Genomic DNA, 13,101 nt, shown 5'->3' with positions numbered 1-13,101 from the left:
ACATCATGGTCCAGTTCATGCCATATTTCACTCAAACAGTTTATTTACTGGTGCTTATCCTTTAGATACATAGCTTATCTGGTAGCAAGATGTGTGTTTTAAACAATTCAGTATTGTCTAATTTTGAAATGGAAAATAGCACTGCTCTTTACTCAAAGCTTTTAATGTTCCTTCTAAAGAACTTGGAATTATTGTATTCTGTTCAATGTGATGGTAAGGTTGGAAAATCTATGAAATTTATTAAATTGCTTTCTTGTGTTACATTTACATGTTTCTTTACTTCAAACATTGACTAAAAAGTCAATTTATATTATTAATATTCTAGAGAACATTTGAAATTCATCATTGTCTAATTCAACTGATTCAGGAAACAGGCTCCAAAATTTTTCTTAAAGTAAACTCACTATAATAATTGTTACAGTAATGCTATGTTAAATAATAAAATAAATAAGAGACTTCCGTGGTGGTCCAGTGGTTAAGAATCCACCTCACAGTACAAGGGACACGGGTTCAGTCCCTGGGCAGGGTACTGAGATCCCGTATGACACAGAGCAGTTAAGCCCCCGTGATGCAGTGAAGATCCTGTATGCTGCCACTAAGACCTGAGGTAGCCAAATAAATAAATTACACATATATAACAAATTGGAGACACTGACATAATGATATTCTAAGTTATTTGCTCAGAACAGGCCGTTTTGAAGGTCTTAAATATATTCTGACCATTTGATTAATTACACTTGAATTTATAAGAATTTAGAGGGAATGAAACAGTTCTGCTTGTCAGTACATAGACGAGTGTATCTGTCCTTGTGATTGACAATATATATGAAAAACACTTAAACAAAAATGCAAGACTCCATTTTTCACTTGCATAACTTATAAAAACTAAATTAACAGTAATAGGCTTCTTACACTGAAAATTTCACATTCACTAGTGTCCTGGTAATGGGTCTCTTATTCATGTACACAAAGAAGTATTTTTAGCATATCTGTTGGACTGGATTATTTCCCTTAATTATTTAATAATAAGTGTTTTGATACTTGATCACGAGTAGTAACAGTCTCACTTTTCTCTGGCAGTTAGAAAATTATAAATCCTAAATGAAATATTTTATTAAAATATATGACAGTTGTCTCTGGATACGGAAGTAGGCAGCCATGGATATTTAGGTTTTTATTAAATGATCACTTCAAAAATACAAATGTTTTCAATGTTTAAAGTCACATTATCTATGATCAGGAGAAGGAAATGGCAACCCACTCCAGTATACTTGCCTGGAGAATCCCATGGACGGAGGAGCCTGGTAGGCTACACTCCATGGGATCGCAAAGAGTCGGACACGACTGAGCGACTTCACTTCACTTTTCACTTTTATCTATGATCAATTATATGTCAACAAAGCAGACAACCTAGAAGAACAAATTCCTAGAAATGTATTGTTTCCCACGACTGAACCAGGAAGAAACAGAAAATATGTACAAATCAATTATCAGTAATGAAATTGTATCAGTGATAATTGTTGTTTAGTCACTAAGTCATGTCCAACTCTTTGGAACCCCATGGATTGCAGCGTGCCAGGCTTACCTGTCTTTCATTATCTTCTGGAGTTTGTTCAGACTCATGCCCACTGTCAGTGATGCTATCTAACCTTCTCATCTTCTGCCATCTTCTTCTCCTTTGGTCTTCAATCTTCCCCAGCAGCAGGGTCTTTTCCAATGAGTCAGGTCTTTGTATCACATGGCCAAAGTATTGGAGCTGCAGCTTCAGTCCTGCAGTGGAATATTCAGGCCCTATTTCCTTTAAGATTGGTTTGATCTCCTTGATGTCCAAGGGACTCTCAAGAGTCTTCTCTGGCAATACAGTTAGAAAGCATAAGCATCAGTTCTCTGGCACTCAACCTTCTTTATGGTCCAACTCTCACATCCATGCCTGACTACTGGAAAAACCATAGTTTGCTTATACAGACCTTTGTCAGCAAAGTGATATCTTTGCTTTTTAATACACTGTTTATGTTTGTCATAGCTTTTCTTCCAAGGAGCAAAAGTCTCTCAGTCGTGTCCGACTCTTTGCGACCCCATGGACTGCAGCCTACCAGGCTCCTCCCTCCATGGGATTCTCCAGGCAAGAGTATTGGAGTGGGTTGCCATTTCCTTCTCCAGGGGATCTTTCCGATCCAGGGATCGAACCCTGGCCCCCTGCATTCCAGGCAAACACTTTAACCTCTGAGCCACCAGGAAAGTCCTTCCAAGGAGCAAGCGTCTGTTAATTTCATGGCTGCGTCTGTTAATTTCACTGTTTTGGAGTCCAGGGAAATAAAATCTGTTACTGATTCTACTTTTTCCCCTTCTTTGCAATGAAGTGATGGGACCAGGTACCATGATGTTAATTTTTTGAATGCTAAGTTTTAAGCCAGGTTTTTCACTAGCCTCTATCACCCTCATCAAGAGGCTCATTAGTTCCTTTTCACTGTCTGCCATTAGAGTGGAATCATCTGCATATCTGAGGTTGTTGCTATTTCTCCTGGTAATCTTGATCCAGCTTGTGCTTCATCCTGCCCAGCATTTCACATGATGTACTCCACATACAAGTTAAATAGAATAACAATATATAGTCTTATCATAGTCCTTTCCCAATTTTAAACGAACCCCTTTATCCATGTCCAGTTGTAAGTGTTGCTTCTTGACCTGCATACAGGTTTCTCAGGAGTCAGGAAAGGTGGTCTGGTATTTCCATCTCTTTAAGAATATTCCACAGTTGATTGTGATCCACACAGTCAAAGGCTTTAATGTAGTCAATGAAGGAGAAATAGATGTTTTTCTAGAATTCCCTTGCTTTTTCTATGATCCAGTGAATGTTGGCAATTTGATCTCTGATCCCCCTGACTTTTCTAAACCCAGCTTGTACATCTGGAAGTTCTCTGTTCATGTACTACTGAAACCTGGCTTGAAGGATTTTGAGCATAACTTTCAGGTCAGTTCAGTCGCTCTGTCGCATCCGACTCTTTGCAACCCCATGAGCATAACCTTACTTGCTTGCAAGATGAGCGTAACTGTCCAGTAGGTTGAACATTATTTGGCACTGCCCTTCTCTGAGATTGGAATGAAAATTGACCTTTCCAGTCCTGTGTCCACTGCTGAGTTTTCCAAATCTGCTGACATAGTGAGTACAGCACTTTAACATCATCTTTAAGGATTTTAAAGCGCTCAGCTGGAATTCCATCACCTCCACTAGCTTTACTTGTAGCAGTGCTTCCTATGGCCACTTGAGACTTCACATTCCAGGATATCTGGCTCTAAGTGAGTGACCACACCATCATGGTTATCCTGGTCATTAAGACCATTTTTGTAGAGTTCTTCTGTGTATTCTTGCCACCTCTTCTTAATATCTTCTGCCTCTGTTAGGTCCTATCTCACTATTTGCAGATGACAAGTAATACTACATAGAAAATCCTAAAGATGCCATCAGAAAACTACTAGAATTCATAAATGAATTTGAGTATGTTGTAGGATACAAAAATCAATAAACAGAAATCTTTGCGTCTGAGTACACTAACAATGAACTATCAGAAAAATTAAGAAAATAATCCCATTTACAGCCACATCATAGAGAATAGAATACCTCAGAATAAACCTACCTGAGGAGGCAAAATAACTGTACTTGGAAAACTGTAAGATACTGATAAACCAAACTAAAGGTGACACATAGAGTTGGAAAGATACACTTTGTCTATGGATTGAAATAATTAACATTGTTAAAGGCAATCAACAGATTCATTGCAATCCTTATCAAAATCCCAATGGCCTTTTTCACAGAACTAGGATGAACAATTCTACTGAATGGGAGAGGGTATTTCCAAATAATATACATGATAAGCTGTTAATATCTAAAATATATAAATACCTCATTCAAGTCAACATCAAAGAAGCAAGCAACCTGTTTTAAAAATGGGAGAGGATCTGATACACATTTTTCCAAAGATGACATATGAAAAGATGCTCAACATCAGGGGATATTTGTATACTTTTGGCTAATTCATGTTGATGTATGACCGAAATCAAGCCAATGTTGTAAACTGATCATCAATCAATTAAAAATAAATAAATATTTTTTAAAAAAAGATGCTCAACATCACTAATCATCAAGGAAGTGCAAATCAAAACTGCAATGAGATACCACCTCACACCTGTCAGAATGGCTGTTATCAAAACGACTACAAATAACAAGTGTTGGCAGAGATGTGGAGAAAAGGGAACCATTGTGCACTGTTGGTGGCAATGTAAATTGGTGCCGCCGCTATCAAAAACAGTATGGAGGTTCCTCAGATAATTTAAAATGACACTATCATGTGATCCAGAAATTACAGTCCTGGGTATTTATCTGAAGAAAACAGTAGATGCGCTAGCTCCATGTTACTCCGGCATTATTTATAATAGCCAAGACAGGAGAGCAACCCAGCTGCCCAAACAACAGATCAGTGGATAAACTAGATGTGGTATATACATGCATGGTGCAATTTTACCCCTCCATAAAGAAGGAAATCCCATTTGGGACAACATGGATGGACTTAGAATTATGCTAAGGGTAATAAGTCAAACAGAGAAGGACAAATACTGTATGGTTTCACTTATATGTGAAATCCAAAAAAAAAAAAAGACCAAATGTAACAAAACAAAGACAGTTAAGGAAAACAAACACTTGCCATAGAGAAAGGGAGGTGGAGAGAGGAAAAAATAAAATGGGTAGAGGAAATTAAAAGGTAAAAAATAAGTAAATAAAATCACATTATTTAAAATTAATATTTTTAAATTGCCCAATAAATTTAAAATTTCAGTTACTCAGCTTATCCTTATATGAAGTTCTAAATTTACATAGTGAGTTTCATACTTATTAAATTCTTGCTGTAACCCTAACTCTTATGATTATACAGTGGAAGTGAGAAATAGATTTAAGGGACTAGATCTGATAGGCAAAGTGCCTGATGAACTATGGACAGAGGTTTGTGACATTGTACAGGAGACAGGAATCAAGACCATCCCCAAGAAAAAGAAGTGCAAAAAAGCAAAATGGCTGTCTGCGGAGGCCTTACAAACAACTGTGAAAATAAGAGAAGCAGAAAGCGAAGGAGAAAAGGAAAGATACACCCATTTGAATACAGAGTTCCAAAGAGGAGAAAGGAGAGATAAGAGAGCCTTTCTCAGTGATCAGTGCAAAGAAATACAGGAAAACAGTAGAATGGGTATTATGCAAAGATGGGCTCAATAAAGGACAGAAATGGTATGGACCTAACAGAAGCAGAAGATACTGAGAAGAGGTGGCAAGAATACACAGAAGAACTGCACAGAAAAGATCTTCACGACCCAGATAATCACGATGCTGTGATCACTGACCTAGAGCCAGACATCCTGGAATGTGAGGTCAAGTGGGCATTAGGAAGCATCACTATAAACAAAGCTAGTGGAGGTGATGGAATTCCAGTTGAGCTGATTCAAATCCTAAAAGATGATGCTGTGCAAGTGCTGCACTCAATATGTCAGCAAATATGGAAAACTCAGCAGTGGCCACAGGACTGGAAAAGGTCAGTTTTCATTCCAATCTGAAAGAAAGGCAATGCCAAAGAATGCGCAAACTATCACACAATTGCACTCATTTCACATGCTAGTAAAGTAATGCTCAAAATTCTCCAAGTCAGGCTTTAGGAACACGTGAACCGTGAACTTCCAGACATTCAAGCTGGTTTTAGAAAAGGCAGAGGAACCAGAGATCAAATTGCCAACATCTGCTGGATCATGGAAAAAGCAAGAGAGTTCCAGAACAACATCTATTTCTGCTTCATTGACTATGCCAAAGCATTTGACTGTGTGAATCACAATAAACTGGAAAATTCTGAAAGAGATGGGAATTCCAGACCACCTGACCTGCCTCTTGAGAAACATGTATGCAGGTCAGGAAGCAACAGTTAGAACTGGACATGGAACAGCAGACTGGTTCCAAATAGGAAAAGGAGTACATCAAGGCTGAATATTGTCACCTTCCTTATTTAATTTATATGCAGAGTACATCATGAGAAACATTGGGCTGGAAGAAGCACAAGCTGGAATCAAGATTGCTGGGAGAAATATCAATAACCTCAGATGTGCAGGTGACACCACCCTTATGGCAGAAAGTGAAGAAGACCTAAAGAGCCTCTTGGGGACTTCCCTGGTGGTCCAGTGGCTAAGACTCCGTGCTCCTAATGCTAAGGACCAGGGTTTGGTTCCTGGTCAGGGAACTAGATCCCACATGCTGCAACTAAGACCTGGCTAAGCCAAATAAAGAAATATTTTTAAAAAGTAAAAATAAAGAGCCTCTTGATGAAAGAGGAGAGTGAAAAGTTGGCTTAAGGCTCAACATTCAGAAAACTAACATCGTGGCATCTGGTCCCATCACTTCATGGCAAATAGATGGGGAAACAGTGGCCGACTTTATTTTTGGAGGCTCCAAAATCACTGCAGATGGTGACTGCAGCCATGAAATTAAAAGACGCTTACTCCTTGGAAGGAAAGTTATGACCAACCTAGACAGCATATTAAAAAGCAGAGACATTACTTGGCCAACAAAGGTCTGTCTAGTCAAGGATATGGTTTTTCCAGTAGTCATGTATGGATGCAAGAGTTGGACTATAAAGAAAGCTGAGTGCTGAAGAATTGATGCTTTTTGAAGTGGGTGTTCATTGGAGGGACTGATGCTGAAGCTGAAACTCCAATACTTTGGCCACCTGATGCGAAGAGCTGACTCTTTTGAAAACACCCTGATGCTGGGAAAGATTGAGGGCAGGAGGGAAAGGGGACAACAGAGGATGAGATGGCTGGATGGCATCACTGACTCAATGGACATGAGTTTGTGTAAACTGTGGGAGTTGGTGATGGACAGGGAGGCCTGGCATGCTGTGGTTCATGGGGTCACAAAGAGTCGGGCAATACTGAGTGACTGAACTGAACTGAATACTGGTGGCTCAGCAGTAAAGAATTTGCCTGTCAGTGCAGATATGGGGTTGAGCACTGGATCAGGAAGATCCCCTGAAGAAGAAAAGGCAACCCGTTCCAGTCTTCTTATCTGGATATCCCATGGACAGAGGAGCCTGATGGACTGTAGTCAGTGGGGTGGCAAAGAATTGTACATGACTTAGCAACTAAACAGCAACAGCCAAAAGGGCAATTACAAGTTGGTTCCAGCCACATGAAACTTTTTTTTGCTGTGAGGCAATATGACACATGTATTGTGTGTACTTATCTCTGGGTCTCCCCTTGCTTTCTACCTCACATTCTTCTATCATTTTTCTCCTGTAAACTTTTTCAGATAGATTTTGTGCATTTTGAAAATTTATTTTTTGTTTTGTGGCATAATTTTAAGCTACAATTTTTGGCTCTTCAATATACATAGTTTGGGTTGGGGGATGTTTTATACTGTGTTGTTTTAGCATGGTGAAAATCCTGTTGTAAAAAAAAATTGTTGTTGAAAAAATTGTTGTGAAATCATATAATTTTTAATTTATATTCTTCCTTCAGAATGATGTAACTGTCATTTTAATAACCAGCATATTTTCTAATCAGTAACCATTGTTTTTTTAATAGATATTTATGTACTGTTTATATACCTTATGTACTGTTGATGTACCTTATTTGAAAATAGTTATTTTGCCTCACGACTAATATTTAGCAATCTTTTTCTGTATAGATTTAATGACATTCATGTTCCTGTGAGATTAGAAAGTGTGAAATTTGCCAGTCACTGTTTAATGAATCACCCAGATTTAGCAAAGGATCTCACAGGTAAGGAAGGTGTCTGGTCTATTGAAATATGAACACAATCACACAAATATATTTTAAATGTGGCCTTTGACTTTAACTTCGGTTTCTGAATAGGTTTCACTCTGGCACACTGTTTCAGATCTCTTAACAGTCATGGACTAGTAAGTGATTTCATGTTTATACAATAAAATTAAGTTTGAAATCTTCACATTTTAATCCTTTGAAGTTTTTTGAAATGATAGTTTAAAGAAGTAGACTCTTCCTGTGAATTCCAGTTTGGGCACAAATCATTATATCTCTGTGATAATTAAGTATAGTAACATGCCTTAAAATAAGTAGATAAGTGATTTCTTCTGAAATAGATTAGTAGAATTTCTCATTCTTCACTTGAAATAAAGCATTTAAACCTACTTATTTGGTTGTAACAAATAAATTGCTTCTATCAAAATACTTGGGCTTCAGGCTCAATATAAGGAGTCTCAGCAGTAAAGAACTTGCCTGCAGTACGGGAGACTCATGTTCGATCCCTGGATCAGGAAGATCCCCTGGAGCAGGAAATGTCAGTGCACTCCAGTATTCTTGGAAATACCATGGACAGAGGAGCCTAGCAGGCTGCTGTTCCTGGGATTGCAAGAGTCTGACTCAACTTAGTGACTAAACCACCACAATCAAAATACTGTTTACCGGGCTGCCTTGGTGGCTCAGTGGTAAGGAATTCGCATGCCCATACAGGAGATACAGGTCAATCCCTGACCGGGAAGATCCTACATGCCACAGAACAGCTAAGCTTGTGTGCCACAATTACTCAGCCTATGCTCCAGAGTCTGGGAGCCACAACTGCTGAGTCCACATGCCACAACTGCTGAAGCCCATGACCCTATAGCTCATGCTCCACAACAGGAGAAGCTACCACAATTAGAACCAAGAATTGCAACTAGAGAATAGCCTCTGCTTGCACAACTAGAGAGTAGCCTCTGCGTGGGCAACTGGAGAAAAGGCTGCACAGCAACAAGGACCCAGCACAAACAAAAATTAACAAATTTTTTACCAAATTTTTATCAATTTTTCCAAAAATAAAGTGTTTGCCAAAGGAAAGGAAATAACTTTGTTCGTATCATAATTATCTAGGATTTTTTTTAGAGGTCATAGAATGTTATTTTATATTGTATAATGCTATAAGAATTTTATTGTATTTTTTTTTTTTAGTCTTTTAATATGTATTGTATAAATCAGGTGCTGCTTTGATTTCAAATCAGGTATTGATTTGACTTTTCCATAATAGTTGATATATTATTTATTAACATGTAACTCTTCAGTAACAAATAGTATGATATAGTTTATTTTGTTACTTTGTACTTGCCACCTCAAAAATTGAATGATTTTAATTTACGCCTCATTTTACAATTGTTCCAGTATATAGACATAAAAGCATTAGGGTTTTTTTTTGTTATTGTGAACATAATGAATATTATAGCTTACATTTAGCTTAATTTTTTTTGTTTCAGAATATTTGAAAGTTCGATCCCATGATCCAGAAGAAGCTATTCGTCATGATGTTATTGTTACTATAATAACTGCTGCCAAAAGAGACCTTGCCTTAGTGAATGATCAGCTACTTGGCTTTGTAAGAGAAAGAACACTGGACAAACGGGTAAAACCTGAGGGATTTTATTCTTTTTTAATTTACTATGTTTACATTGTTAGCAAAATACAATAGAAATCATTTTATATTTAAAGTTATCTTGAAAGTCAAATTAATACAATAACCAGATATAAAGAGCTCAAAGTTTATATATTTCTGGCAAACTTTTCATTATTTTTACAAATGAATACATTGGATTCTATAGCTTTTCATATCTTCAGTATGGGTTTTTTAGCTCACCTTTACAAAATGAGCAGCAAAATTAAAGATTTGTTTTACCTTTTCACTTACATGATGAGTTGCAGAAGAATAGTGATCATCACCATTTGGTTCCTTAATAGTTAGCATTTGCAGAAGTACCTATCTTGGAATATCATACTTCCTATAAAAGTGGTGTTTCCATATTGCTATGCTAAGCTTAGAGTCAAAATGATGTTTAGTCGTTACTCTTTGTGTAATTTCCTGTATGTGGATGCAATTTAAAATGTGGGTTGATGAAAGTAGTACTAAGAACAGTAATAGTTGCTAAGAAATAGTGTCAACCATAAGAGACATATAGGCAAGGCAGGCTGAACAAAGGTTGCCTTTAAAAGTGTGCTATTTTATTTGAAGCACAGTTTTAAAAATCTCCTACCATCCTGAAACTAATGCAGTTTAGCTATAATTTCAAGATAGAAAAGCAGTATCTTGCTATAGAAATATATAGCAAGGTGCATTCTTTAAATTGCTTTGAAATAGTCATAGGAGGCAGAGATATATAAACACCATTTAACTTGTTGAGCTGTGTCATTAATTCTCCATCTGAAGAGTTTTTTCCCCTTGGCATTAATTTAAATGAAATAACACTCCCTATTGCTTAGTTAATTACCACCTCCCCAGCCCCCAAACCAGATTTCAAGTATTGCCATTTTTATTACTTCTTCCTTTTAGAAACATTTCACTTCTACTTCTGTCAGTATCTGTTTATAATTTCAGGATGAGCTGAGTAAATGATTCTTGCTAACTGAGACTGTATGATATGGTCTTAATAACGCCTACTGGACGTTTTAGGAACTGTTATTTTGGTGTAATGAATTAAATAACCTAAAGTATAGCCTTTCTAAATTTTGTTTTCTCTAAAAAGTGGGGATGAATTGAAATCTTTGATTTCACTGCTTACATTCTTTGGTTTCATGTTAGAAATGTCAAAAGGCATCTTTTACTTGCTATATGGGAGCAGTTTCATTTCACCTACTAAATAATCTAAAATTGAGAAAAGTATACCAGGAAAATTTCAAGAAAGTATTAAATAAACCAAAGATAAGTATACTCTGATTTATTAGAGATAAGTACCTTGTGGTTATTATTATATTGTTCTTTTGTCTTTCTGACTCTAGATTTTTATAATCTCTTTTTCTGTCTACCCTCCTCTGATCACCTTTCTTCCCTCCTCTTAAACCCCTCCAATCTCTTTAACTCCCAGAGTCTTTCATGGATTAGGGTGTGACTAGGTAATTGATTTGCCCTTTTGATTACAAAGTAATAAAATTCACTTAAGACTATCACTAAGGTGCTTTCCAACTTTATAATTCTAAGATTTTGATACCAAATTTTGCTCTTTTTTCTTTTTAATTGGAGGATAATTGCTTTGCAATATTATTTTGGTTTCTGCCATACATCAACATGCATCAGCCATAGGTATACATATGTCTCTTCCCTCTTGAACCTCTCTCCAACCTCCCGCCCCAATTTTGCTCTTCTTATTCTGAGTTAATATCAAAAGGAATATAACTAGGAAGAACATTCCAGATGATTCAGCTTTTGTTTGTAAACTGAATTGTACACTTTCTGTTATTTTTTAATCACTCCTAAAACTTGGCCAAATTTTTTTTTAGACAGAATCAAATAAGATTTTTTGTAAGATTTATTGTTGCTTGGCTTTGAAGAAAATAAAAAATTGATAGGTGATCTAGTAGTATTGGCACTGGATAATTTGGAAACTAGTCTGATTTCTAAACAGAAACATAATCAAAATTGTTGTTTAAGTGATTTGTCTTTTATGAAAATAAGTATTATACTAATCTATGCACACTAAATCTGCAACCTATTGGAAGAAATCATCATTTTTGCCAGTTATTATACTAAAATTTGGTATCTAGCTCATCTAGTGAATTTTGTATTTTCTAGTGGCGAGTAAGAAAAGAAGCTATGATGGGTCTGGCTCAGCTTTATAAGAAATACTGTCTTCATGGTGAAGCAGGAAAGGAAGCTGCAGAGAAAGTCACCTGGATAAAGGACAAACTTTTGCATATATATTATCAGAATAGCATCGATGACAAGTGAGTTCCATATATTGGTAAAATGGATGAATATATAAGTGCTTTTAATTTTTTAATATGGTTTCTGTTTGATTTTTTTCATAATACTTAGTTTCTAAGTTCAGAAATCACTTTCTGCATGTTTAGACATATCATGTTTAAATAAGACTTTAGTCAGAATTATCAGTTAGCATAATAATTGGTTTTTTAGGCATAATTTACATATAGCATTGTCTTTCAAGTGTATAAGCATAATGATTCTATATTTGTATATATTGCCAAATGATCACCTGGTAAGTCTAACTTCCATCCCCATATATAGAAAATTCTTTTCTTGAGATGAGAACTTATGTTGTTTCCCTTTTCTGAATGTTACTCATAATTCTCTATTGGATTACAGTAATTTTGTTTTTTGCAAAATACTTCACAGTGTTTTATTCAGTTAGACTGACTACTTTGACATTGATTATGTATTTCATTGGCTAATGAGTCCTTATATTTAATAAGGATTAAATAAGAATAATTTTATAATTACAATCCTTATAATAAGAATCCTTATTCCAGTGATGTTGAGTAATAAATATAAGCTTAGCAAGAGGATATTTAAATATGGTAAGAAATTTAGAATGTGCAATGAAGACAGATCTGCATGAGAGAAGCTGATTTTCAGGATGATGAAGGAAGATCACCTTGATTTTACAAAATGACAACATGGGAAAGGAGCCAGACTGTAATCAGAGGAAATTGATACATTTTTTGAAAATTAGTAATTCTTGATCGTAGCTTCATTTGTAATGTTAAATAATTTCTGATAGCTCCAGACTGATGATGACTAACAGGTGGAACAGGCTTAGCATCCTGTGCTTAGGAATAATATATAACATAACCCTTTTAGAACAGATGTTTTAGGCTGACAAAGTGTAAAGCCACAAGTAACAACTGTAGCTCTAAATTTAAAAATAACTATACTTGCAAGGAAAAGCATTGATCACATACTGATCTTTTCCATTTATTTGCACACATCGGTATCACCATTGGTACGGTATCTTTGCATGAGGTGGTTAAAATATAAAATGGCTTTTGCTTCTGAAAAACAATAATTTTGTTACTTGGGGTTTTTTTCTCTTTGTTTGTTTGCTTCATAGACTATTGGTAGAGAAAATCTTTGCTCAGTATCTTGTCCCCCACAACCTGGAAACAGAAGAGAGAATGAAATGCTTGTATTATTTATATGCTAGTTTGGATCCAAATGCTGTCAAGTAAGTTACTTTTTTAATGATTCTTGAATACTTTATACAATTATTTATTTAATCATTTCTAATTAACTGCTGTTGATAGGGTTATTGCTTCTTCTAATTGAATCAAGAATCTCAG

General features: G+C 36.0%; 1 protein-coding gene across 1 annotated transcript in view; it reads left to right on the top strand.

Moving 5' to 3' along the window:
- The window catches only part of PDS5A (PDS5 cohesin associated factor A), a 128,456-nt gene that overhangs the window by 56,638 nt on the left and 58,717 nt on the right, over nucleotides 1–13,101 (top strand). Inside the window, exons 10-13 of the mRNA XM_018049381.1 lie at nucleotides 7,715–7,809; nucleotides 9,294–9,439; nucleotides 11,597–11,748; nucleotides 12,873–12,986. Coding sequence (XP_017904870.1) covers nucleotides 7,715–7,809; nucleotides 9,294–9,439; nucleotides 11,597–11,748; nucleotides 12,873–12,986 — 507 coding nt within the window. The remainder of the gene's footprint in view (nucleotides 1–7,714; nucleotides 7,810–9,293; nucleotides 9,440–11,596; nucleotides 11,749–12,872; nucleotides 12,987–13,101) is intronic.

Source organism: Capra hircus, chromosome 6 (genome assembly GCF_001704415.2).
Source record: "Capra hircus breed San Clemente chromosome 6, ASM170441v1, whole genome shotgun sequence".
Lineage (NCBI taxonomy): Eukaryota > Metazoa > Chordata > Mammalia > Artiodactyla > Bovidae > Capra > Capra hircus.
The sequence above is the reverse complement of the archived record's forward strand: the minus strand, read 5'-3'. Positions and strand labels throughout refer to the sequence as shown.